This window comes from Marmota marmota, unplaced genomic scaffold (genome assembly GCF_001458135.2).
Source record: "Marmota marmota marmota unplaced genomic scaffold, marMar, whole genome shotgun sequence".
Lineage (NCBI taxonomy): Eukaryota > Metazoa > Chordata > Mammalia > Rodentia > Sciuridae > Marmota > Marmota marmota.
This window is the reverse complement of record NW_026000174.1, coordinates 29227071-29254774: the sequence shown is the minus strand read 5'-3', so window position 1 is coordinate 29254774 and position 27704 is coordinate 29227071. Positions and strand designations below refer to the sequence as shown.

General features: G+C 40.6%; 2 protein-coding genes across 11 annotated transcripts in view; one reads left to right on the top strand and one right to left on the bottom strand.

Moving 5' to 3' along the window:
* Window positions 1-3575, top strand: part of Plekha7 (pleckstrin homology domain containing A7) — a 128157-nt gene extending 124582 nt beyond the window's left edge. For 7 of the 10 annotated variants that reach the window (XM_048788421.1, XM_048788420.1, XM_048788426.1 and 4 more), the window contains 2 exons: window positions 126-236; window positions 2102-3575. In XM_048788421.1, the coding sequence (XP_048644378.1) occupies window positions 126-226 (101 nt within the window). In that variant the 3' untranslated portion in view covers window positions 227-236; window positions 2102-3575. Of the gene's footprint in view, window positions 1-125; window positions 237-1147; window positions 1202-2101 lie in introns of all 10 variants that reach the window. The other 3 variants (XR_007342349.1, XM_048788422.1, XM_048788423.1) reach the window with 3 other exon arrangements.
* A 17629-nt stretch (window positions 3576-21204) lies between these two features.
* Window positions 21205-27704, bottom strand: part of CUNH11orf58 (chromosome unknown C11orf58 homolog) — a 12708-nt gene continuing 6208 nt past the window's right edge. The window contains exons 3-5 of the mRNA XM_015477662.2: window positions 24821-24881; window positions 23234-23343; window positions 21205-22725 (exon numbers count right to left, since the gene is read on the bottom strand). Coding sequence (XP_015333148.1) covers window positions 22495-22725; window positions 23234-23343; window positions 24821-24881 — 402 coding nt within the window. The 3' untranslated portion in view covers window positions 21205-22494. The remainder of the gene's footprint in view (window positions 22726-23233; window positions 23344-24820; window positions 24882-27704) is intronic.

The window sequence follows — 27704 nt, the reverse complement described above, 5'->3', positions numbered from 1 at the left end:
CAGGCCCAGGTCATTAGTGGGGGTCAGCAGGGCCCATGCCACCCAATCCTGCCAAGTGGGGGTGTCTGGTGCTGCAGGAATATATGAGTCTAAAACATCACTTAATTCATGTGTGCTCCGTCTAGCGCAGCAGCTGGCCCTCCTCCCGCCTAAAGCCCCCTTGTCCTCCAGGACGATGTCACCTTACTCCCCCTTAAGCAACGGACTCCACTACACCTTTGTCTAACACCTTCCAAGTAAGAGCCCCCTGCCTGACGTGCCCCTGCGCTGCTCCCTGCTCCTCTCCTAGTGCTAAGCATGCCCCCAACTCCTTACCCTGCTGAGCTGATTGCAGTGATTCCTGCTGATATTCCCTTCTGTTGGCACAGTGGCCGCTGGAGGGACCCTCCTGGAGAGTAGGCACGTTGGAGAATTGATGCTTTTTAGGTACTCTGTCCTCGGTAGCCCCCATACTATAGAGACCGCAACCTGGGTCACTCCCTCCCTGAAATCTCACTCCACACATCTTATTCTCCTTCCTCAGGACAACTTGACAACCCAAAGACCAGCACAGACCATGGCTGCCAGCCTTGGGGGTTGGAAAAAGAAGAGTTAGATCTTGGCCTTTCAGGCTTTAACCAAAGAAATTGAAGAACTGCAAGACTAGAAAAAGGCCAGATAGGCCAGTGCACAAGCAGGCTGGGTGCACTCCATGTCACACAGCATTGATGTCAGAGCAAGGACTGGGACTGCCTTTTTAGTCACTTAGCAACTTAGAGAGGCCCAGAGCCACATACAATTGGCTCTCAGCCAGTCGGGATTGGGAGGAAGGTCTGGCACCCTCCCCGTGGTGAGATGCAGATGGGGTAGAGAATGAGCCCTGGACCAGGAACCAGGAGGCCCACGTCCGGTGGGTTTTGAGTGGGCTCATGTCCTGTGCCAGTTGCTGCAGAGCCTCTTGCCTCACCTGGACAGGGAAGGATCAGATAGAGGTCTTACTGGTCCCTCCCCTGACACTCACTGTCATTTTGCAAAGTATTCCCCTCTCTTTCCTTTATATTTGTTATAGTTAACCTTGTTGAGTACCTACTATGTGCCAGGCATTGTGCTAAACGTCTCTTTTGACCCACACAACAACCCTGTGAAGATATTTACCCGCATTTTACAGATGAGAAAACGAAGCTCAGAGACCTTGAGGGACTTGTCCAAGGAGTCGCAGCTTGTAAGTTTCAGGGTTAGCCCTTTGGTGTAGTCCAGAGCCTTTGTTCTCCATCACCACTCATGGACTTGTCTGGGCCACCCCAGGAGCTCTAGATGTCTGAAGAGAGGGAAGTGAGGGACACTACTTGTGTTGCCACAGGTGGAAATATGATTTTTGGCAGGGGTCCTCCAGCTGGGCATTCCCTAGGTTTTGGTTCCCTGGCCAAGTCTGCCTGAGGGTGGAAGGAAGAGGTCAGCCTTCTTGGGCCTGGCACTCAGATGTGGTGAGGAAGCCCAGAACTAGGAATCCTGGGGAGAAGCTTCAGCTGGGTCCTTTGTAAATGCTTTAGGGGCCTTCCAGGAGCATGGTAGGGTGTGGTTTCCTCCTAGAGATCTGAGAGGGATAATACCACACAGGCAGAGAGATAGGAAAGAGGCTTCACCCACCCTGGTTCTGGGGTGTTAGGCCTTGAATGCTCTTTTTATAATACATCCATATTCTTCTTCCCCTCACTGCCTCATTTGGAGGGTGGCATGATCCTCTATTTTTAGATTAGAAAAACAGCCCACAGAGGCTGAGTTATACAGAATTATTCAATGATGAAGGGCAGGGCCATAAATGGACCCCAGAGTCTTGCCCAGGTCCTTTGCTCTATTGCACAGAGATCCAGTTTAGGGACCTGCATGTGTCTGATGTACTTCCTAGAAGCAGAGACAGGGTGAGGCCCAGAGCCAAAGAGTCCTAGAAGCCAGTGGTCCCTCAGCAGCGGCCACATTGCCTAAGCCCTGTGCTCTGCTGCTCTGTCAAGCCTGTCTGCCATTCTCTGTCGTCTGTGCACAGACATGCCCACTGCCTACTTTCCAGACATGAGGAGGGATCCCAACAACCTCTTATTATCTCATGTTTTTTTTTTTTTGCCAGCCCAGGCAGTGATGGAACCGTGACCCATTGTGCAGAGGAAAAGCCTGGAGCCAGGGGCCCAGTGGAATCAACTTTCTCCCAGGAGATCGGCTTTTCTGCCCCCATGGAAACCCCTCCCAGCTGAGCAAGGGTTCTGGCTGGAAGAAGGAGCAGTCCACCAACCATGGGACAATCCCTGTGGGGCTCAGTCCTAACACACACTACTTTTTCAATTCAGACTCCTTTTTACAACCAACAAAAAGCACTTTTGATATACACTGTAAAATACTGACACTGTATTTTAGAATCAGAATATATTTTATAATGTTCACCTCAAGGGCTGAGTGGCTGGAAAGGTGAGAATGCAGGATTTTGTTGCTGCACATATAGATTCAGGTACTGTTGGGATAGTAAGTGTGGGTGGTGGGGATAAAGGCAGGGCAAGAAGAGGTCAGTCCAACTACTGATGAACTCAGGGGAAAGTTGGATTGACAATGTGCTTCCAGTGGATTCCAGCATTAATCTTGTTGGCATGCTGTCTGAGAAAAGAGGGCCCCTTGGCTGCAGAGATGAGCCATCCCTGACTTGACCTGACCTGACCTGACTTGATGACCAGCTCTGGGTGAAACTCCACCAGTATGCAAGGGGAACCCAAGTCTACAACTTGGCCCTTGGTTTTGGTTTAGGGACAACAGTGTGATCAAGAGCTTTGTCCTCTCCAACCTGCCCAGGAGGCTCCCTTAGCAAAGGGCTCTTCTCAGAAGAAAAGCAATTTGCTTTATTAAAAAAAATATATACATGCACACACGTACACATTCATTTTGAGGTACAGAAAAGGTAAGATGAATCAACTTTTTTGTATTGTAGCAATAAGCTCCACACTAGGTGACATCTGTCTGAAAATCCCTGACTGAATGCTTCCCTTCAGGGAGGCTGTGTTGGGAACATTGGCTGCCTGCCCTGGAGAGCCCCAGGTCAGCTGCTCTAGGACTTGGGTCTGGTAGCAACAGAACAAGCAATGTGCTCTCCACCATCTCCAATGGGCCTGTCACCAGTGGGGCCACCATGGCAGGACTTGGACTTGACTTTCAGACCCAAATGAGGAGGAGGCTACCAAGCCAGGTGCAGTGTTTATGATCCTTTATTTAAGTTATATCATGATATCTTCTATACAGAAAAAGATGTTTAAAAGGAAAAAAACAGACACAAAAACCTCCATTGGGTGGAGCCACACTTTAGATCAAAATTTAACTATGCTCAGAAAAACAAACAAAAATCTTGAATATATTTAGAAGTTGCTATCTATTTTTAACTAACTCCATATGCTGCCAGTATCAACTTCATGACATTTGCCAAAATAAAATTTTATTTTTGCCTTTATAAGATTTTGTTGAAAAAAAATGAAATGACTATTTTGCAAGAAGAAGTTAATTTAAATAAAGGTGTGATGGTTTGCAAAAAAAAATGTGATGTACAGATTAAAATGTTAATCTGATATGTTTCCTGTTTCTTGCTGGCTGTGTTCTCTCACAAGTGGTGGTGGTGATTTTTTTCCATTTCTTGGGAAAGTCCTCATTTCTTAGCTCTCACCCCTGCTTATGTTCACCTATGAAAATCCTCTCCTGATGACAGTTCCTTGACATTTGATTGGCTTTGGAAGTCTCAGGAAAGGAGGATTGGCGTCTCAGTCCTTGGCTGGGCTTAGCAGCTGCTCCGGTGGCCCCCACCTCACCCAGCCTACGAGCCGCCAGGCTGTGGACTCCCGTGTGGGGCTGATTTGGCAGGCAGACTGCAATCCAATCTGAGATAGCACAGGGGACACCACAGGCCCCCTTCCAACCCACATACCATTGGCTCCTTCCAATGAAGCGGGTTAGTGACGGACCATTGCAAACTAGATTTGTATTTAATTCGTTTTGACTTGTGATGTATGCTTAAAACAGAAGGCAAGAGGCCAGTTTGGTCGAGGGATGTGTCTACTTCCAGGATTGTTGTTATGGCAGTTTTTCTACATTGCCAAGAAGAGAATCCAAGTTTTGGGGTGACTTTCTAATTATTTAAACTGGGAAAAGTAGATTCCAAGGCATTCTGGACAAAGGATACTGCTGCTTTTTTAACCACTGATTATTTTTTAATTTTGAAAAAAAATACTCTAGTTTTAAACATTACTTGGCGATATCACCATAACCGATGAAAGGGATAGGGTTGGGGGATAATTCCATTACTGAGTGCAGTGGCCTCCCAACAAAAATAAAAACAAACACAAACCCACAGGAGGCAATACCCAACTCACAGGGTAGCCATCTGTAGACATTTTCTCAGTGAAAACATGTCAACAGTTTTTGTACTCTTGGTCTGTTTCTCTTTCACACATACAATCCTGTGTATGAAGGAACATGGCAAGTCTCTATAGCTGCTGTTTCCAGAGTACGCCATCAGCAAGGAGGTGTAGCCTGCTCTATGAGAATCATGGCCCACATTTCAGTCTGCAGAGAAGAGTGACAGGCCTTCAGCTCAGACTCAGCCGAAAGCACTCGTGGTTCATAAAAGGTGTATCCCAGCTACATGCGTGTAAGAGGTAGCATGGCCTCGCCCTTCTCAACTCTTCAAGAGGATTCTGGATACCTGAGGTAAGATGAAGCCATCTGTGAAAGCACTGGCTGACCAGGCATACTTCAGGGTGAGGACAACTCCGGGGAACTCCATGTGGCCCAGTAATTCCAACTTCACTTACAGGGAGCCCCAGGGCCTGAGCCAAATTTTAAACAATGGAATTGCAGTTGACAAAGGGACATGAATATGCTTCTGTACCCACGTGTTGAATTTTTATTTTTATTTGTTGGTACCTGGAATTGAACCTAGGGTTGCCTAACCACTGAGCCACATTCTAGCCCTTTTAAAATATTTTGAGAGAGAGTCTCACTGAGTTGCAAGTGCCTTGCTAAGTTGCTGAAGCTGGCTTTGAACTTGCGATCCTCCTATCTCAGCCTCCCAAGTTGCTGGGATTATAGGCGTGCACTACCATGCCTGGCTCCACTTGTTGAATTTTTAATTCCTTTAACCCAGACCCAGGATGGCACCAGGATGTGTCTTTAGCATGAACCAACAAGAGTATTTTAGGATCTAGTCTTAAATAGGAGTTAGGAATAAAATCTTGTTTTCCTAATCCGCACTTGAATCTCCAGAACTGCCAATTTTCTCAACCTGTCTGGGACATTGTTTAAATAATTATGCTTGTACATACACTTTGAAGACATGTGAAGTAGATGTCCCAGACTAGTGTGGATGCGAAAAGAAGGTCCTTGTTCCTTGCCTGCGGTCCATTCTGCTTGCCTTGGTGTCTGATTGGGGCTGTGTAAGCTATAACAGGTCCCTCCCCTCCCTCTGAGATCTTGGCTGCCTTCAGGTAAGCTGGATTCTCCAGAATTTTCCTGGCTGTTTTAATTGACTGTCCAAGGCCAGGGATTCATCTGTCTGCTCAGGGACATTCTCCAGGGGCCTGAAGGTTTTGGGGGTCAGCTTTGGCAGGGAAAGTGTTTGGAGAGGGGCAGAGGTATACACAGTCTCAGTCTGATGGGAGCCTGTTTGGGGCTCTGGGAGTTTCCCACCGCTGCAGTGCAGTACTCCATGATAAAGTCCTTTTGTGTTCTCACCAAGGGTGGGAAAAGAAGCAAATTATTTGTCTAATCCACAAATCATATTTCTGAGACATGGCAGGCCAATCCTGGGAGCCCTCTGCTTGAGACTCGGCGTCAGATGCTGAGCTGTGCAAGGGACTTTGCCAATGTGGGTTGCATGTCGTTATGAAAAGAACAAAGAGACCAGGCTAGGGAAGACATGAAAAATGGTAGCCCCTCCCAGCGCGGTAAACACACCATTGCTTTGCCGCCTCCACTCAAAAGGCTACCACTTTCATTGCTCCCCTAGCAAAGAAACCTTTCTTCAGAGCGAGTGGCGGGGTACAAAGGCAGAGCACAAAATGTGCACACATCACAGTCCCCGCAATTCTGTTTGAACAAGCATATTGATTGGGTCTGACCCTGTTACATTTTTTCCCTATTATTTGAAAAGGTGCATCTAAGTGTAGTGAATTGAACCAGCAGAGCTGAACTTTCCATGAAAACTTCTTGAGGTATTTCTTTAGTTCAAAGCTTTTGAATTTTAAAAGGGCATTTTTAATATGAGTCTGTTGAGTATTCTCTGCCACAGCCCAACAAGGCATGTTAAATGCAGATGAGGCTGGAGCAGGGAGGCTGGGGGTGGAGGCTGAGGCTATAGCTAGAGGGTATGGACCAGCTTGGCCTTAGGCTGAACCCCAGGCTTGGAAGCAATGTATACCCTAAAAGGGACCTCCCTGAGCACAAGGGGGACAGCTTAGCAATGGAGAAGAAGCTGCATGGCTAAGCTGCTGAAGCTAAGAAGCACTCACTGGGGACTCCTGATGAAGGAGGGTTGTGTCATGAGTGAAAGTCTCCTTTCTACTCAGCTGCTTACTATCTCTCTTGCTCTGCCTTAGAACTGAGAAGGAACCGGGGAGGCAAAGAGCCCCTTTGGCTGAGGACCCAGCATCAGACAGGAAGTGACTGTAAGTGTTTGCAGTCATACACACGCTTTGCCTCTGTCCCTTAGCCCTGGGTAGATCAAATTGATCAGTCACAGATGCTTTCCCTCTTCACTCTGAGCTGTGTCTCGATTGTTAACTGGTTTGATATCATTGGATGTTTTGCTAGTTGTGTGGGTAGTAGCCATGGTCCTACCTGGCATCCTGGCCCAGAGCCCTGTAACTATCTATAGAATCTCATTCTACCCCCCCTTGTGCTCCAGAACAGACCATGGCTCCTTTTGAAGTTTCTGGCTTCTTGATGGCCCGTCTCTGCTTGTCTCTAGAGGCCTTTAGGCTCTAGAAAGCACCTCTTTCCTAGACCTAGAATTTGGGCTCAGAGGCAGATTTGTTCCTGGGAGGAGCTGGAAAATCAGGTCCTACATGGAAAGAACCCAGGGTTTGGACATCTTAGCAAAATCCTTTCAGTAAAATCCTTGCCAAATCTCCAGTCTAGAAGACAGTGACCCAGGGGATCACAACAAGGACAGGATTATACTAAAAAAAAAATAAAAATAAAAAAACAGTGGTTCTCTGGGCCCATTTTTGCCCACAGTTGTGGAAACACCAGCTCTCTCCAGAGTCCGCTACCTTGTCCTGGGAAGCCACATAAATGTTGAAATTCATTTTCTTGGCTATCATTTTCAGGCCTTCCTGCTGTTACTTGTATTTCTAGAGGCCACACTAGCCAGTGGGCACAAAGGAAGTCCAATGACAGTAACAACTGAAACTTCTTGGCCTTTCCCAGTTCTGCTCACCATGGGGGCCTTAGCCAGTATCTCCATTGATCACTCCTGAGAGTCCCTAGACACACCTCATATAAGTTGTCAACAGTCCTCACTAGTTTAAGTTCCCCCACTTGCAGCTTTTAGATGTCTCCGGGAATGAGCTCCCCTGGGGCGGCCTCTCACCACTGCCCCTGAACTCCAGGAAAGCTGTTCCTTCTTGGCTTGTAGCCTCCTCCCCAAGCTTCAAACCCCTGAAGTATTGATGACTCTTCTCTCCACCAAGCCCTAGCTCCCTCATTTTTAATCTCTTGGGCCTCAAAGCAAGGCTGCTTGTGTTCCTTTACCTGGCTCTTGCATCCTCTGTGTCCCTCTCCTCACTCAGGACTCAGCCCTCTTTCAGATAGCTATTGTCGTGTATTCAAAGGTCCCAAAACATGTTGGTTCAGCACCACAAGAGTTTATTATTTCTCATGATTCTACCATCTGGGCTGAGCTAAGCTGGGAAGGTCTTCAGGGACTGGAATGTCCGTCCACATTTGCTCCTTTACTCATCTGTGAGCCACCCACAGCGGGATGGCTGGGTGTGCCAGCATGGCTGGGCATCACTCTGTCTCCATCTCCAAGTGGCTGCTTGGTCTTCTGGTCTGAAGAAGCATGAAGGGCTTCTGGTAGTTGGACTTTTGACCTCAGCTGGCATCTCAGGGAAGCAAAGCTGCCAGGCCTTTAAAAGTTAAGTCTGGAATTGGCAGTGTCACTTCCTCCACATTCTTAGGTGCTTAGGGCACAAGCTTCACAAAGTGGGATGGTTTCTGTGACTGTCATCAATCAGAATTTCTGCCATGCAGTCTGCCTCATTACACTTGGCTTACCTGCCACCCTGTGGGCTCTGGGCAGCTGCCCTTCGCTCAGTGCCCACTACTACGGATGCTCACTGACTGCTGGGGGAAGGAGGGATTGGAGCATATGAGTGGGCTGTGGTGCCTACCTCCTGCTTCCCCATTTCTTGCTATTCCAGGAGAGCTGGCCCTGGGGTGACAATGCAGAGACCTAGAGAAAGTAGGAGCAAGCCCATGGGGAGCTATTGAAGTGAAGACATGTGAGCACACAATGGATGCACTGGACTTGGCACTTGGCAGGAGGGGATGGCAGAGGGACCTGGGATGCACAATCCACAGTTACATTCCAGCACTTCTCCCCCTTCCTGAAATTTGCTCTCATACTTGAAGCCTCGCTAACATTGGATCAGAATAGTTTCCTGGATTATTATGGTTAATCATAATGCTGGTTCGCATTTATCAAATGACACTCTGTGGTAAACATAACTATATATTATTTTCTACATTACGACCCCATTATTTTTTTGGGGGGGGGGTTTACCAGGGATTGAACTCAGGGACACTTGACCACTGAGCCACATCCCCAGCCCTATTTTGTATTTATTTAGAGACAGGCTCTCACTGAGTTGCTTAGCACCTCATTTTTGCTGAGGCTGGCTTTGAACTCGTAATCCTCCTGTCTCAGCCTCCCTGAGTTGCTGGGATTATAGGTGTGTGCCACCACTGCGCCTGGCCTGACCCCATTATTATCATTTAAAGTCATATGACCAGCTCTGGCCTGTGGACTATAAGATTCCCTGATAGTCTTGGGACCAGGGCAGTCTTGGAGAGACCTGATGTCAGTGAGCTACACCAGCCAGAGGGACTGTCTTTACTACAGGATCCTTCTATCCCACAGATTTGGTGCCCATGCTTCTGGGCCCTGCCTGGCCAGCCCTGTTTAATACTAAGGGAGACTTCCATATAAAGGAGGCAGGCCAGTTAGAGGTTCAAGCACAGACTCTGGAGCCAGGTAACCTGGAACCAAATGCTGGTTTGCCAGCCCTGTGACCTTGGGCAAATGACTTCAGCTCTCTATGCCTTAGTTTCCTAATCTGTAAAGTAAGGACATTATATTGACACCTACCTCAGTAGTCATTAGAGGTCAATAAGTTAATACATAGAAAATGGTAATAATGGTTCCTGGTCCCATAGGAAGGAAGTACTAACAAAAAATATACATATTGGTTATTGTTTACCATTAAGTTATAGTCATCTAACATGTATCACAGTTTTATTCTTTCTTTGTTGCTTGTTTCCCTTATAAGAAATTGAGCTGCATGAGAGCAAGGACATTGATTATCTACTATCTCATCCAATTATCCCCAATAATGTCTGTCACAAAGTAGGTGTTAAGAAGTAATTTGTTCCATTAACGAATGTCTGAATGAAGAAGTACAGTCCTATTGGCCAGGGATAGATAATCCTCTCTCTCTTCTCTTGCTTTTTTTTTTTTTTTTTTTTAATTGGGGATTTAACCAGGGGCCCTTAACCACTGAGCCACATCCCCAGCCCTTTTTATTTTTATTTTTTTGGTTTGAGACAGGGTCTCATTAAGTTGCTTAGGGCTTCTCTAAATTGCTGAGGCTGGCTTTGAAGGCTTTGAACTTGTGATACTCCTGTGTTAACCTCCTCAGTTACTGGGATAATAGGCATGTGCCACCATGCCTAGCTGAGACTTCTCTTTTTCAGGTGACTTTGCCTATCTCTGCTCTGTTTTGCGTCTTCTACTGTAGCCCTCAGAAAACATCCCTAATTCCTTTTTTCTAGGTTCCCTGAGCAGTAAGTAGAAACAGGAGTTGAGGAATTCAAATCCACCCCTTTTAACTCTGTGGCCTAGGGCAATTCACTTGACCACCCTAAACTTGTTTCCTCATCTGAAAAAGGAGACTAATAGTATTACATGGACCACTGTGAGGACAAAGTGAGGTGATCTTTGTGCTCAGTAGCTGCTGGGGAGCCCTCAATAAGTGTTCACTATGTCTGATCCTTTATAAGCAGCAGGGCTCAAGGTGGTTCTTCCATTTTTAAACCCTGTTTTCTTTTCCTGGGTGTCTGCTCTTCCCTCTGCCCTAGTCCTTTGCCCTCACCCTCTGTCTGCCATTTTCTACAACAGTAGCTATGTAGTGGCCTAGGAATTGGAAGCTGGGATTCAGGAAGCCAGGCCACTGGCAAACTGCCTCCCTGAACTCTCAGGTGCCAAGGACAGGCAGGTCCTTGGAGGCCTTCCCTTGCAGCCCCGGCTGTCCACCTGACATCAGATCAACCTGTGCAGTCCCTTTGATGTCAGTCCCCAAACTGGAGCTTCTTGTCCTGCTCTGAGGACCTGGGCTTTGAAGTTGGCCTATAAATCGAGCTTTCAGGAAGAAAGTTGTCTGTTGTGCCTCAGAGCACGGCTGGGCCCTGTAAAGGCATGCGGAGTGCCGTGAACACCTGATAAATAATTCTTTCTGCGCCCAAGAAAGAGTCGTTCCATTTAAAGGGAAGGAAAATTCCCTTGACCTTTCATTGAAGTCAGGGGAGGGTAGTTAGAGAGGGTTTTCGTGTCTTCTCACTAAGGCCACATGAGGCAGGCAGGTTGTCTCTGAGAGCTGAGCTCCAGTGACTGCTCCAAAAGGGCTCTCTATCCCTGACTCTTCACACCAAGTCCCCTCAGCCAACCCCTCTCGGCCTCAGACTCTCTGCTTCCTGCCATGACCAGAGAAGACTGGACCTCTCAAAGGGAGAGAGGCCTCAGCCTCTCAGGGCCAAATCCTGCTGGGAATGGCAAGGCCTTCCCTTCCTTCCAGTGCCTGGCATGTTCAAGGGGGCTAGACAGACAGGAAGGTACCCTGGATTTCCTGCCTGAAGGAGCCTCACAACAGACACTGGGTGACAGGCACTTAGGCCAGGCCCTCAGCAAAGCCTGTTTTGTGCTTGGCCGATAGGATGTGGGTTTGTATGCAGTTTGGTGAAGTCTTTTTTTACAGCAAAACATAAAGTATGCATAGACGGTACACAAATATCAATGCTAGTTCATGAGCAATCAGAAAGCAAACACCTGTGTAACTACACTCGGTCAAGAGACAACTTGCCAGGTCATGGCTGTCTTCTTCCTGCCCTGCCCACTCATAGGCCCTCAACAGAGTGGCTTTCTGGACTCTGTGGTACCTACTGACTTGCTTTTCTTTATGGTTTACTGTCTTAAGCAGGCATCACCAAATGACTATAGCTTAGTTCAATTTGTTTTCTGAAATGTGTACAAATGTAATAATAAAGAATGTATTCCTTTGTGTCTGGTTTCTTCCTATTAATATCATGCTTATTATATTCATGTAGCTTGTAGCTATATTTCACTCATTTTTCCTACTATCTAATATCCCATAAAAGGGATATTCAACATTTACTTGTGCTGCTGAAGGACATTTGGGTTTTTTTCGGCTGGGAGCTACTAAAGATAATGCTGCTGTAAACATTTTATGTGTGTCTTGGTATATACACTCATTTCTTTAGTATATAAGTATTATATACTAAATATTTTTACCTCAACTTAGGTAAAAAGTGACAAACTAATAGTACTAATTTATGCTCCTACCTTCAATGTGATAGTCAGCCTCTGAGATGGCTCCCAATGATTTTCACCTCTTGATATTCACACCCTGTCTAACCCCTTCTCCTTAAGTGTGGGCTGAAGCTAGGATATGACAGAAGATAATGGGGTGTCACTTCTAAGATGAGGTTACAAAAAGACTATGGCTTCTATCTTGGGCACCCTTCCTCACTTTTTTTACTTGCTTATCGTGAGGGAAGCCATTTTGTGCGCTAACCTGTGGAGACCCGTTCAGTGAGGACTGGATGTCACTGGCCCACAACCAGCATGAGGATCTGGGACCTTCAATAGCTCCAGAAATGAGCTTGTAAGAGAATCTTCTGCCTGTGGGTCCTCCCCCAGTGGAATCTTGAGGCTGCATCCTTGAATATTGCCTTGTGAGAGACCCTGAGTGAGAGGTAGCCAGGAAGCCCCGACTCCTGACCTGTGGAAATGGTGAGATGATCAATGTTTATTGTCTTAAGCCATTAATCTTGGGGCAATTTGTTACACAGTGATGGATAATTAATATACTCACCAAAACCTTTTGTTAATTTTTTAAAGTAATTTTGATAACTATGAAAAATTCAATTAGCATGTTTCTGATTATTAATGATGTTGAACACCTTTTTTAAAAAAAAAAACTTTTTTTTTTTTTTAGGTGTAGATGGACACAACACAATGCCTTTATTTTTATGTGGTGCTGAGGATGGAACCTGGGCCCCGCCCGTGCTAGGCGAGTGCTCTACCACTGAGCCACAATCCCAGCTTTGCTGAACACCTTTTTAAACATCCACTGACCATTTGGATTTTACTTTTTATAAAGCATTTTTCAATGTTTTTTTTTTTTTCTGAGTGGATTGTAGGGTTCTGGAGTAAAGATTTAGACTAAGTTATCCCAGAAAAGAGCCTGAAGCAAGAGCTTGTAGGGAAGACATTTATTTGGGAAATATGTCTAGGAACAGAAGCAGAAAGGCAAGTTCGGTAAACCAAAGAAGGGTATCTTCTTGAGTCAGTCACTGTTGTAGAAAACATGGGCTTAATCTCACTGACATCTGAGGGGCCGTGTAGGATGCACCTCAAAATTATCCACCTGAGTTATGAAAGATAGTTTTATGCTTTAGTCCAAGACCCCCACTGACCAAGGGATCCCCCATAAGGTGTTAAGGCTCTGACTTTTCCAGACCACACACCTGTGATTTCACATGATCATGGAGGTAGCAGGGGCAGAAGGACAGTTGTGTCCAGTCCTGGAGCAGTAATATTGCAGGAACAGAGTAAAATGTGAACTGAGAGGATGTGAGGCAGAGCTCAAGAAGTTTCTGCCATGTGGATTGTATGTATTGCAAATCTCTTCTCTCACTCTGGGGCTTGCCTTTGCACTGTCTTATAGTGTCTGGATGAATGGACACGGATAATTCTAAGATAGTTGAGTTTGTAAACTTTTTCTCTATAGTTTGTTTTGCTTCCTGTTTTAAAAAGTCTTCCCATACTCAAGTGATAAAAATGTTCTCCTATGGTATTTTCTAGGAGGTTTGTTATTTTGTGTTTCACAGATCTACAATCCATCTGAAGAACTGTCACTTCTTAATGCTAATTTTGTCATAAATCAAGAATCTGTGTGAGCCTATTTCAGGGCCATTTTTTTCTATTATGTTTTGTATTTGTCTATCTCTGTGACAATATCATAATATTTTAATTACTAGAGATATATAGTAAGTTCTAATACCCAGAAAGCAAAGCATCTATCTTACTCTTCTTATTCTTCACAAATGTCTTTAAGGTTTTTTTGGTCTTTTATATTTACTTATAAGCTTTAGAATCAATAGCCAATTTTCATCCACCATCTCAGTAGGATTTTCCTTTTAAATTGAGCAGGTTTCCACGTAGATTACTTTGGGAAGATTTGCATCTTTTACAATATTGAGTCTCCTAATATATGCACACAATATATGCATCCCTATTGATTTAGGCCTTGAATTTTTTTTTCCCAAAATGTTTTGTAGACAAAAAGAATTGTTTCCAACAATGGTAAACACATTTACTTTGAACCATCTTTCCCACTAAGAACAAGTAGAAAAAGCAGACTAAAATATAAAAAATATGTTTGGAGCCGGAGATATAGCTTAGTTGGTAGAGTGCTTGCCTCACATGCACAAGGCACTGGGTTCAATCCCCAGCATCATAGAGATAAATAAATAAATATGTTTGAAGCTGGGCACAGTGGTATAAGCTTGTAATCCTAGTGACTTGGGAGGCTGAGGCAAGAGGTTTGCAAGTTCAAGGCCAGCCTGGGAAATTTAGTGAGATTATGTTTCAGAATAAAAAATAAAAAGGAGCTGGGGAGGTAGCTCAGAGGTAAAGATCTCTTGGGTTTGATCCCCAGTACCAAAAGGGGGAAAACAAACAAACAAACAAACAAACAAAAACGTTTGAAGGCATTGGAGGGCTAGTAAAGCTATGACTTTTTTGGAGCCAAGGAAAGAAAGGCAGGGATCAGGAACTGAACTTTTGGTACCACTCCCTGCCTCCCACCACCCCCTGTGTGGATTGCCCATCCCAACAGGAGTGTCAGAGAGCCTCAGAAACCACATCACCATTAGTCTCCAAGCAGCGATGCTTTGATAGACTCCCAAAGTCTCCTGTTCATGTGCAGTTTAGGAGCCACTGAGGACCCAAGAAAGTATTTTTGTACAGATTTTGGGAACTCTAATGCTCCCCCCATCTCCTGTATTTTCCCTCCAAATCCCAATCACCTTAAAAGGCTTGAATGTGCCCCTCTGTCTCATCTACCTAACGAGATTGCCACTGGTGTGGACTCCATTTCCTTTAGGGTAATTTGAAAAATTACTTTGGGAGAAATTAGAATTCAGTGGGAGATTTGCCTTACATGTGTCCCTTTTCTTAATAATCCTAAGCCATGTGTGGGTTGGGCAACACAAATCTGTACAACTTCATTTTTGAAGGGTATTTTCAGCGGGTATAGGATTTGTAGATGGCAGTTCTTTTATTTCAGTGCTTTGAAGGCATCACTTATGTCGTCTTCTGGTTTCTTGTTTCTTTTGGAGAAGTTAGCTGTCTTACTTCTGTTCCCTTGAAGAGAATGTATCTTTTTTCTCTGACTACATTTACTTCTCATCTTTGGTTCAGAGTACTTTTACCACAGAATTCGTTGGTGTAACTTTGCATTTATCCTGTTTGGGATTTGTAGTGATTCTCAAATCTGTGGATAGATATCTTTTGTCAGTTTGGGAAGATTCTCATTCATTAGCTCTTGAAAAATTGATTTTCCCTGTCCTCTCAGCTTTGTCTTTTAGGCACTCCCCAGTTAAATGAATGCTAGACTTTTTACTCTATTTACCACTCTGGGAAACAATATTTCATTTTGCAAGAGTGTATTACATCCATGGGAGAAGGATTGGAGAAATCAGTGTCCTCTCTTATTGAAGCACTTCTGCCACTCAAATTCTTCTGTACTCTGAAGCAATGTCTCTTAGTGACATTGGCAGTAGTAAACTCCTTACAACCTTCACGAAACTTGGACATGGTGACCTATTTCAAATAAAAATTTCTAGTCACAATGGTAAATGTTTAAGGCTATAGGCTACACTGTACTGGTCCTCAGAGCCACATCCACATTCTAGGTGATAGAGGTACCGCATGCTCTTTGCTAAATATGTATTGTGACATGCAGGGCCCTCAAAACCATGGGTCTTAAAGTGGGAGGTCATTTTTCCCGAGTCTAAAACTAGTTTCTCAATCTCAATAATATTGACACTTAGAGCCAGAGAACTCTTGGTTGTGGGAAGAGCCAGATAACTCTTGTTTGTGGAATTGGATCTTTATGCATTGGAGGATGTTTAGCAGCATCCCTGGCCTCTATTTGCTACATTCCAGTAGCACCTTTCAGTTGTGACACAATAAAAATATCTCCAGGGCTGGGGCTGTGGCTCAGCTGTAGCACACTTGCCTGGTATGTGTGAGGCACTGGGTTCAATTCTCAGCACCACATATAAATAAATAAAGGTCTGTCAACAAATTAAAAAAAAAAAAAAAAAAAACTCCAGACATTGCCAAATGTTCCTATTAGAGAGGGGGCAAAAATCACTCCTGGTTGAGAACCACTGGTCTAAAGATAATATACTCCAGACAAGACCTACATGATAAATTTTGCCTAACACTTAATACCAAGAAATAGTATGCTTGATAAAGCATATCACCAGTGGACTTAGGTTATTTGGAAGTTCAAAACTGAGTTTCATGTGTTAACTATGTGAACCTCAGAACCGATCTTTTGTTTTCAGTATAACAATCCTTTTGGGAATGGTTTCATGTAGCTTGAAGAGATTGGCAGGCAAAATGACACTGTATGGAATTCAGTCTTTGGAGGCAACATCCTGGCTTTGGGAACAGCATAAGAGCCCCTTTCCAGAGGTAGAAGTTTGGCTTCTTGAAGCAGTGTTGAGGGCAGTGAACAGCAGTCCGCAGAGTTGAGAGAACAGGGAAAGCATTGTTTGGTAATGGTGGGGACATACTTTGTGGAGAACACTCTCAGGAGATATTCCTTCTTTTTTCCTGTGCCAGAAATAATTGTGGGATGCTTTCTGAGAGTAGGATGGGGAATTGAAGAGTCAGAAAGTAAGTCAACAGGGTTTGAGCCATAGTAATTTGGGTGTAAAACTTAATGTGTACTTCCAGTTTGGAGACAGAAGAGTGAAGTCATTTCTCTCTTCCCTTGGAAACCACCCAAAAGCATCAAGCAGAATGAGAAACAGAAGTACAGACTCCAGTTTCAACACAACTAGGAGACATCTGAAACTCTTCACTCTAAAATGGTCAGAGTTGGAAAGGTAGTGAATATCAGAGTATGAGAAGGATGACTGCTTCTGCAGGACCTCAGTAGGCCGCTCAGAGTGCTTCAAAGTGAAGCTGTTTGCAGGATCTGTCTATTGAAGTGTCAGGGACAAAAAGACATTGCATTTGGAACAATCCTATAACATCTGCTCTGCATTGGTTCATACACACAACCTTAAATCATGAAAGAAAGTTCTGCTAGCCTGACCCTTTCCCAACATGAAATCCCCACAGACACTTGGCACAATGGTGCACATCTGTGGTCTCATCTACTTGGAGGCTAAGGCAGGAGGATTGCAAGTTCAACACAGCCCAAGCAGTTTAGTGAGATCCTGTCTCAAAGTAAAAAGGGCTGGGGAGGGCTGGGGCTGGGGCTGAGTGGTAGAGTGCTTGCCCCTCATCATGAGGCACTGGGTTTGATTCTCAGCAATGCATATAAATAAAGGCTCATCAACAATTAAAAAAATATTTTAAAACAAAAAGGGCTAGGGATGTAGCTTAGTGGTAGATCACTTGCCTAACATGCACAAGGCCTTGTTTAATCCCAAATATTGGGGGCCAGGGGAGATGGGTCCATCTATGTGCATGGCAGTTCCCCTCTCCCAAGAGCTCATTCTTGACTCCTCTCACACGCTACATTCCAATATTAGCAAATTCTGTTGGCTCTACTTCCAAAACTTATCTACAATTGATGTCTCACTATTCCCACCATTCCCACTTTAGTCCAAACCTTTGTGCACACCTAGAATGTTGCTGTAATGCTGTAACTGTGCTGCCTGTTTAGTTGGCTTCCCAACTAAATTTCCCCCCAACCTTTTAAACTATAGTACTTAAAAATATAGCATCTTAACCCCATATTAATTAGATCATATTGCTCTAATAATAGAATTCTCCAAGGTCTTCTCATTTTCCTAAGAATAAAAACCAAAGTTTATCTCATGCTCTTATGATCTTATTCCTATTATCTTTTTGAATTCACCTTGTAACCCTCTGCTGCCCCTCACTTATTCTAGTAATGTCACTGTATCTCCTTATTCTGTTTTCATGTTTATCATCACCTAAAGTATATAGTCGTCATGCATCTCCCCTCCAACAGAATGAAAGCTTCATTAAAGCAGGGTCTGATTTTGTTCACTGCTATACTCACAGTGCCTAAATCCTGGTACACAGCAGATGCTCAATAAATATTTATAGTTGATCAAACAATAAAAAACTAGCAAAGCTTTGTATGAGGATACAGTAGAAAGAAAAATGGCAGATGAGCCCACTTATCAGAAAAATACTGCCTCAAAACATTTGAAAGTTATGATGAAACATTTCACAGAACTAATCTTAGTTAAAAATTCATCTCTTTAAAATAACCACTTCAGAAATAGAAGATATGAAAGAACAAAGAATGAAATAGTTGAAAAGGACAAAATTTAAAAATTAATTATAAAAATGAAAATTAAATTGGAATGACAGAATACAGTGCTCAAATCACAAGAGGAATAGAAGACAGGAATGACAACAGTGACATGGAGATAGTTGGTGCAGCATGTATGTAACTCGAGTTCCTGTAAGAGAAAATTGCTATTTCTAGAAACAAAAGGACTGAGAAATCTTTCTCATATGAAAAAGTGGTCAATGATAGACTTTTAGAATCTTAAAAAAAAAATTGTAGATGAACAGAATGCCTTTATTTTTATTTGGTGCTAAGGATCAAACCCAGTGCCTCGCATGTGCTAGGCAAGCACTCTGCCAATGAGCTACATCCCCAGCCCCTCAATCTTAACTTAAAATTTAGGTTAAAAAAAAAAATCAGTGATCTTTCATCAATATTTATAATAAACCTATCAGTTCTTTACCGGTTTCACTGAGTGCATAACTGGAAACGATCTGTTAATCTGCTTTCTAGCTGTAGCAATACCTTAGACTGGGTAATTTATGATGAAAAGACAACTGAGGATGTAGGTCAGCAGTAGAGCACTTGCTCAGCATGTGAGGACACAGGTTTAAAACCCAGCACTGGGGTGGGGTGGAAAGTCATTTTTAGCTAGATGTGGTGGAGTGCCTGCAGTTCCCAGGTACTCCCAGGTACTTAGGAGGCTGAGGCAGGAAATCACCTGAGCCAAGTTTGAGGTCAACTTGAGAAATGGGGACTGTTTAAAGGGGGGGGGGGGCTGGTGACTTAACTCAGTGGTAGTGTGTCTAGTGTGTGCAAGACCTTGTTATAGATCTCCCGGTTTACTTCTTACACTTCTGGAGGCTGGGCAATCCAAGATACAAGTGCCAGAACATTAGTGCCAGCAATTGCTGAGGACCTCTGTGCTGTTGTTGGTGGTAGAAGAGTGGAAGGGTTAAGAAAATGTGTGAAAAAAACAAAAAATATTTTTAGTTGTAGGTGGACACAATACCTTTATTTTGCACGTAGTACTGGTAATTGAACCAAGTGCCTCATGCATACTAGGCAAGGGCTCTACCAGTGAGCTACAAACCCAGCCAACACCTCCTCTCTTGATCCCGTAACTTCATCCCGTAACAGTCAATGAATTCATGAAGGCACTTATTTAAAAAAAAAAAAAAAAAAATCTGTTTTGGAGGGGACATTCAAACCATAGCACCATCTGAATTGCCAGAGTCACTCAAGCCTCAATAAAAATGTTTCAAATTGTTCCTTTGGACCCTTAAAAGATTGTGCTCCTTGGGACTATTAAACAATTAAGTTGCCTTTCTCCAGTGAAAGACTGGTTTTAAAGGAAATAATTTTAGCACAAGTACATGTAAATGCACAAGACTGGGAAATTGTGTTGAACCCCTTCATATACAGTGGGAGTATGAATATTCCAGAGAAGACTGTTAACAATGGCAAGAACTGCTGAGTCAAGAAAAGTTTTAGGAAAACAAGAATTTTTGATTTGATGAAAATTTTTCAATGTGGTGTGTCAAAGGTGGGTAGAAGTCCCATTGGAGTGGACTGAGGGAGGGGGATGGAAGTCTAGACAGTAAGAGAAACAAGATATTAAAATTGTATACAAAAGGTGGAGAGGATCAGACTGAAGCACATGGTGTGGTACCTGGGAGCAAACTTCTAAAAAACATGTAAAACACCTGCAAATGCTGACAAAAACAAACAATAGTGGTCTGGGGATGTGGCTGGCTCAGTAGTGGACTGCTTGTTTAGCATGCACAAGACTCTGGATTTGATCTTCAGACCACAAAACAAACACTAATAGGTTAAAGAAGAGGTCTAAGACTCAAGACATCAAAAGTACTGGGTTCATAAGATACAAAGGATTTTACAGTTGCTTGCATTTATTAATTACATTACCTACTTGTGCACACAACTTTTTACTTGTTTTATCTAATTCTTGCATTAACTATAGAAGGTGGTCACACTGCTATCCTCAATTTACTTATGAGGAATGGAGACCCAGACATGAAGTCAGGCTAGAGGTTAGTTTAACACCAAGGTAGAGGATTAGGGAATTTCTACATAAGAATCTGTACTACAGAGCCAAGGACACATGAAGTGTATAGGGCAGGGGGGTGGGCAATAAGTTTCAGAATAAAGATTTTTAAACCCTTAGGGAGAATTGACTTGACATGAACAGGTGTAAAGAATAGAGGTGAATGTGACCTGTTTTCAAATTATACCTTAATCATTCCCAGGTTTTTTCTGTACCTTGTTTTCCCAGATTTTGAAAATATTTGAAACTTTTCCCTAATAACAAATGACATTGGAATCTGTTATTGAAAGCATTTTCAATAAAAAGGCTTATTAGATTATTGGTACACGTAAATATTTGATAGGCAAATTTGGGAGAAGTGCATTTCAGGTATGAAATTATCCATGACATGGAAAAAGTTGCCCGTTTGAAACTTTTCAATAGTGTTTCACTGTACAAAAGTAATGTTTTCCCTCCTGATTTTTTTTTTCTTTAGTAGAGGTAGAAAGATTACATAACATCCATCTTCTTTTAATATATTTCTTCCAATCTGAGTTAAAAAAAAATCCATGATGTTTATGCTTTTAAAAAGACAGCTATTATGTTTAATGTACTGCCAGGACTCATGAACCAACAGACCTAAATTTACCCTAACCCTGAATTGTTAGTGCCCAATAACACATGAGCTGAAATCAGAATTTCTCTGTGGAGATGAAGAAATATGAAAATGATTTTCCAGTGTCATTATTTCAGAAGATGCTTCTGTTTACATCAGAACCAAGACTCATAAGCAACCCAGCATGTTTAAACCAAGAATTAATGAAAATGCTCACTTTTTAGAACATAACACAGGTCTCTCTCATTCTTATTAAAATAGTTGAATAAAGCCAAACTTCTACAAACCAAGTATATTAAATGTCATACATATTGACTGTCACTTAAATTCATTATTTTAAATAGTAGGGTGGCACCTATTTTCAAACAACACGAGAAGTTAAAAAAAGTATAAAACAAACAAAAAAACATACTTTAGGAGCCAGATATATGAAAAATATTGCAACACACAGTCTATAACTGGAAATCACCTGTTTTAGTTGCTGCACTCTAGCACATTCTAAATTACAAAATGATAGAGTACTTGGGGGGAAAACACATCAAACACATACTTAAGTTAACTAGATATAAAATTTTTAGCTTTCACAAACAGGTTTGGCTCACATCTTTGAACCTGTTACTTGGAAACAATTATTCAGATCCACTGACTAACCCATAACGCATGTTAATTCCTTGTACAAATCAACCACATAGCCACAGATTATTCTAATCTCACTCCAACAGAATCAATAAAATTAGAAACTAATACCTCTTTTAGTAATTAGACAATCAAGTAACAGCACTGGGATAAAATGAAGAGAATTTCTTGTTTCAGCTTCTTAGTCAATAAGCCCGTTCCTCATTTTTAGACAATGAGGACAAAGGTATCACAACCAAATATGGGAAACTGCTTTCTCTTTATTTAGACCTTAAGGAGAAAAAAAATGAACTTTGGTCACATGTTGCTTAAAAAAAAAAAAAAATCCAGTTTAACATATTTCTAAATAGATAGGACTAAATGATCAGAGAAATAATTTCATTTGTAAAAATTTAGCCAAATTTTATCAAAAACCCAACATACAATGTAATCCAAATTATTATAAAGGCTGGGATTATACATTCCAAATGTATGTCAGCTGAATTCCCACCCAACAGATGTTAACCCAATATGTCCCATCATCCTATATAGAACTGAAAACTTGGGACTTTGATTAATGTACTTGCTCTCATGTTGTTTTGGTCCAAAAGAGCAGAACTGAATCGGTAAGAGTAAACTAAATAGCTAATCTTTTGCCAACAATAATTTAGATTGTGATTGGCAGCAGAAATATCCATGATGAATAATTCTACTTTAACAAACTATTAGTTAAGGAATATTTTTCATGAACACATCACAGTATCAAATTTTTATAAGAGAAAAATATGAAGGAACAAAAACAAGGATGAAATAGCTACCAAACACAAAAGTGTCTTCCCCACAATGCATCAGAAGGGGTAAAAGGTGAGGTTAAAGGGGTGATGATGCTAATATGAAAGGAAGTTGAGTACTGTATTTATTTATTTTATACAACTCTTACTCTTTACAAAATGGTTATAGTCATGCCCATAAAAGTGTAACGAATGGCATTTGAAAGCAAACACTTTGTAATTATTTAAAAGGGCCTTTTTAAAAATTATAATACAAAGGTCTGTGCTCTATAAGCAGTCCTCCACTGTGCATTATAACAATAAGGCTTACTTTTAATACAAAGACTAAGTGTTTGGGAGTTATGAACCACTGGATTTAACAAACATCATTTTATAATTGCTTTTTGCATCTTTTTTGTTTTTGGGATCTTCCACTTCATCAGGGTGCTCAGTAGCTTGGAGTTCTTCAGCAGATTCTTCTTTTTCTGATTCTGAGTCACTTTCAGAATCATCTGGACTTTCAGGATCAGGTGAATCATCATCATCATCATCATCCCCAGCCACATCACCTTCTCCATCATGATCTTCTACCTAAAACATCAATTAAGAGGTTCTTTGTAAAACCAGCATCAAAACTGGGATAGGCAGCATAAAAACTGGGAAAGACTCTTAGTAAGGTAAATTAACCATTGATGTTTATGTGGAAATCAGTTACCAATGTTTTGCATATTATATTATGCATACATATATTTACATGTTATATTCTGTGGAACAACCAGTTATATATTAACTCATAATAAATTAACTCATAACAAAAAAGAGCTCACCTAAGCAACAATTGAGAAAGAACTCTTGTAAACCCTTATATAAAATATTTGGTCTAACTTGTATGTTTAAGCCACTATTGGAAAATACATTTAAAGTGTTAAAAAATATCTGATTATCTCTAGAAAGACATGGTTGGGTAATAATATTTTAAATATCTGTACAAAGAAAGCTATCTCCATTAGGATACTTGGTTGCTAGTGTAATCCAACAGAAACAAATGATATCAAATTGAAATTATCTTCCCAATCAATGAAAACAAGTTAATCACTACCTCACTGAAGCCAAGTCCACAATGTCGTCGATATCTTCCTGATAATTTACTGTCCATACTTTGTTGATATTGAGACTCCAGTTCTTCATTAATTTTCTTGTCTTCTTCCCCTGCATGTCCATTGTACTTTGGTTATGTTTCAGTCAAATTAATAAAAACATCTGATTACAAAAAAAAACCCCATAATACAGATGCCATTATATTCAGGGCTGAATACTCTGTGACTAATTTTACAATGAATTTTGTGGATAGGTTTCTATAACTGAAAGATGTATTTATGATTAGTTATTAGTAATTAGCCCTCTGAATTACAGAAGTATATAATGACTATTCTGAAAGTTTTCTCTAAGTCACCTAAAACAAAACAAAACAAAACAAAACAAAAATCTCCAACAAACAAAAGCATCCCATCTATTTTTGGAAAGAAAGTTAAAAGGCAAACAATTATATTCAGAGAATGAATATATAAAAATGACCTGTGAATGGTTCTCCTTTATGCCTGTCTTTGCTTATCAGCTAACTGAAGCAACATAAACTTAAAAATTGTTATGTGACATTTGTATATTTATTTTATATAATTCTGTTGTAATTAATTTATGCAGCAGGACACTAAACAACTCTACAAACAAACTTACCGCCCAAGAAAGGGAATGTTACCAATATCACTGGCGTTTCCTTTGCCATGTTTTATCAATATAAGAGGAATTTCAGGTTTTCTTCAAATGGTAGGGCTCTGCATTGTTTTTATTCATTAAGTTCCCAGTTTTAAGAGTAAATGCAGCAGTTAAAATATTTTTTCTTTCTGCAAAGCTCATTTTTTTTTGCCTTATGTAGCAAAGTAAATCAATTTGATATAACTGTTTATCAGAAAAATGAAAGACCCATTAATTTCTAATGTGCTATATATTAGACCTATAAAATTAATTTAAATAATTTAAAAAATTGAGTTCAATCTAGGTTATGATGCATTGTTAATAATGACCATGGAGACAATGATCCAATAAGAGACAAATTGATCCAATGGAGAATAGGATCAATTTTAAACAGTTGAAAATTTTACTTTTCAACAAGCTAAATTCAAATTCAGTTTTTATTAAGTTTCCCTCAGTAGTAAAAAAGAAAAAAAAAGTTTATTTCTTCAGACTGCAATTAATGTATATTCTTCAAAGACTTCAGGACAGAACTTAGTAAATAAGCTCAAAAGCAGTAAAATATGCCAACTATACATTATATGGTAAGCAACTGATACAATGAAAAAGAATTCAATACGTATCACAGTTGGCAAGATTAGGTATAAAAATCTCAATACAAGTAAAATATATGTTCTTAATCAGTAAAAATGAAAACAGAAAAAGGTTAATTTCTTGGTTAGACTATTTATATATATGATATGTACTCTTATCTTTTAAATCAAAACCCATATTTTATACTTTACAGGATACAGGGGACATGTTTTCATGTAATATACATACATTTGCAATTCTACTATTTCAATTTTAACAGAACTATGTACAGAGGTTAATAGTATGTACAATTGTTTCATACACCAAATTTAGCACCTCCATTCTAATTATTTGACTTTCTTACCTGTTCGAAAGTGAGATGTTGATTTATGATCTCCTATGACAAGACGACCAGTATGTTCTTTCTATAAGAAAGTAGCAAATACATTAGAATTTGAGTCTTCTAATTTAGCATAATTATTGAATGTCCATTATGTAATGAAAACTAATCCAGGCTTCTGGGATATAGTACAGCCAAAGGAATAAATTCACAACTCTGCCTTTATGCAACTTACATTCTGGCAATGACAGGGATGGGTAAGGGAGATGGACAAATGTAATCAATAGCAAATCACAGTAGAGAAGGTAGTGTCATTAAAATAAAGCAGAGCAAAATAAGGGGAAAGAGTATAAAGTAGAGATCAGGTTGAAAATTTAAATGACATGGATAGATAACTAGAAAATTCAGTCTTAAAAGTCCAGTAAATGAGTAGATTTAACTTTTCCACCATTTCTGATGCCCCAGGAATATCTCATTGTAAGAGAGCAGAGTCTATCTAGGTAAAGAAATATGAAACAATGAACAGACTTAGAATGTACAAAGTAACAGATTTTTTAAATACAAAAAATTAAAATAATCATTACTGTTCACAATATATCACAAAAAACTCTTTGCTATTAGGCTATAAGAAACTCCTAATCTCAACCCGTCAAAAAAGAACAGAATCTAAAACAACCTAATACTAATACTAGAAAGTATAAAAACAATCTGATTCAAAGTTATAGATTTAATCTCAATCCAATCTACTGTGGTTTATATTTAGTTTCATAAGATCAAAAAATAAATTATTCACTGAAATACATATAATAAATGATTAAAGGGAAGTTTGTAAAGCAATCTCAAACCAATCTTCTGTGAAGATATAGTAAGGAGTCTTCCTATTGTGAAACAATGGCAAGACATATTCACACAAAAAGATGATAACACTAAAAAGCTTCAGGCATTAACACTATTACCTTATATGCCATCTACATTTAAACAAATCAGTGATTTAATGTGCTGCTGCTGTAGATTGCAAAACAGATACCCCATTGACAGGTTTGAATATAAATATAATGGCATCAACTTATTCTAGGATGATGACAGTATCGTACTCATCTGTTCATACTTTATCAGCTGGTTCTTCCTATGACCAAAAGAGTGTTCATGCTAGCTGGCTACTATGAAGAATGTATTAGGTAGCCATAAAACAGAATATCTAAACAGTTCATATGAAGACCAGGAATACAATCTTGGCTTCTACAGCAAAAAACTTTTTGTGTTATTTTGTGTTTTGGTGTTGAGGATTGAACCCTGGGCCTTGCACATGCTGAATATGTGACTTACCACTAGGCTGCATTCCTAGCTGCTACAACAAAGAATTTAATGTATGATAAAGAGCCTATTTACTAATAGCTAAATTTTCAAAATTTTACGTTATGATGTTCTAAGTACCAGAAGAGTTAACTTTTCCACCATTTCTGATGCCCCAGGAATATCTCATGGTAAGAGAGCCCCCTAATCTATTACTTACTTTATAAATCATAACAAAGGTTTTATTTGCATGAAACAAGAGAAACTCAAGCTACAGATTATATGACAAGCTAAAAATTACTGGGAAATATGGAGTTATGAGATATTACATAAATTCTTCCTATATATAGGTCTTCATGTTTTACATGACTTCTCCCTATCCCCAAAACAACTGATGCAGTCTGGCTTACTCCTTTTCAACCTTTCAGATATAGATCAGTTCTATTTCTCGGAAGCTGTCTTGTACTGCTAAGCCAGACTTAGCTATCCTTCTCCATGATTCCACAGTAGCATGTGTATGGCTCTCTCATGGCAATTATAATTCTGTACTGTTATTATTATCCAGTTTCCTCTATTATATGATGACTCCAAACATGTCTTATTGATTTGTGACCCACAGAATCTAATACAGTGCCTAGCAGGTAGTGGGTAATCAATAATTATTGGTAAAATACATGAATGTATTCTTTTGTATGACAAAATGAGGGCTGAATTTCATTTAAGGTACCTTAAAAAGAAAAAAAATGTTTTTCTATTTCTTTCAAATTTAGTTTGTAGGAAGACTACAAACTATAAATATTATAAAAGTTAGTTTATCTGCTTATAAAAAACAAATGTTTAGAGACCACGGTATTTACGCGTAAAAATATATTGCTAGGAAAAAAAAGGTTTTTTAATAGGTGTCATTTTCTTGGTATCCATATTTTATACCTTCTATTATGTTCATTAAACTGAATAAAGTATATTGAACATCTTGTTTGGGGCAATGGTGTACACCTGTAATCCAGGCTACTGAGGTGGCTGAGGCAGGAAGACCTCAAGATTAAGGCTAGTCTCAGCAACTTTAGTGAAATTCTGTCACAAAATAAAATTTTAAAAAATTAGCTGGAAGGTACCTCAGTGGTACAGCGTAGTGCCTGGATTCAATCCTCAATACTGTACACATATGCAAAAACAAAACAAAACAAAACAAAAAAACCCCACAAAACTAAACAAGTAAAATGTTGTGGCTACTACCACTAGTTGGAGACAGCTATGAAATATAAAAGACTTTTCACATAGGTTCCAGATAACCTGTTCAGAAATACCTTCTGTTAAAACCATCAGGCCAACAGATAACAAATCATAAACTTTTACATTTCCTTTCTCCTCTGGCTTGAATCTCCTGAAAACAACATTTTCTCTATGAAGTCTCCAACCATACTGCGAGAAGCACTGAGAATTCTGGAAGTGGTTTCAGAAATATTATAAATTTTAAGTGCTTGATTAGGCTGGGTTTCTTTTCCGAAGCCAAAAGTAATCATGCAAAACAGGTAAATGGGAACAAAGTGTATTCAGTCCTTCTTACTTAATATATACCAAAAAAAAAAAAAAAAAAAAAGGAAAAAAAAAAAAG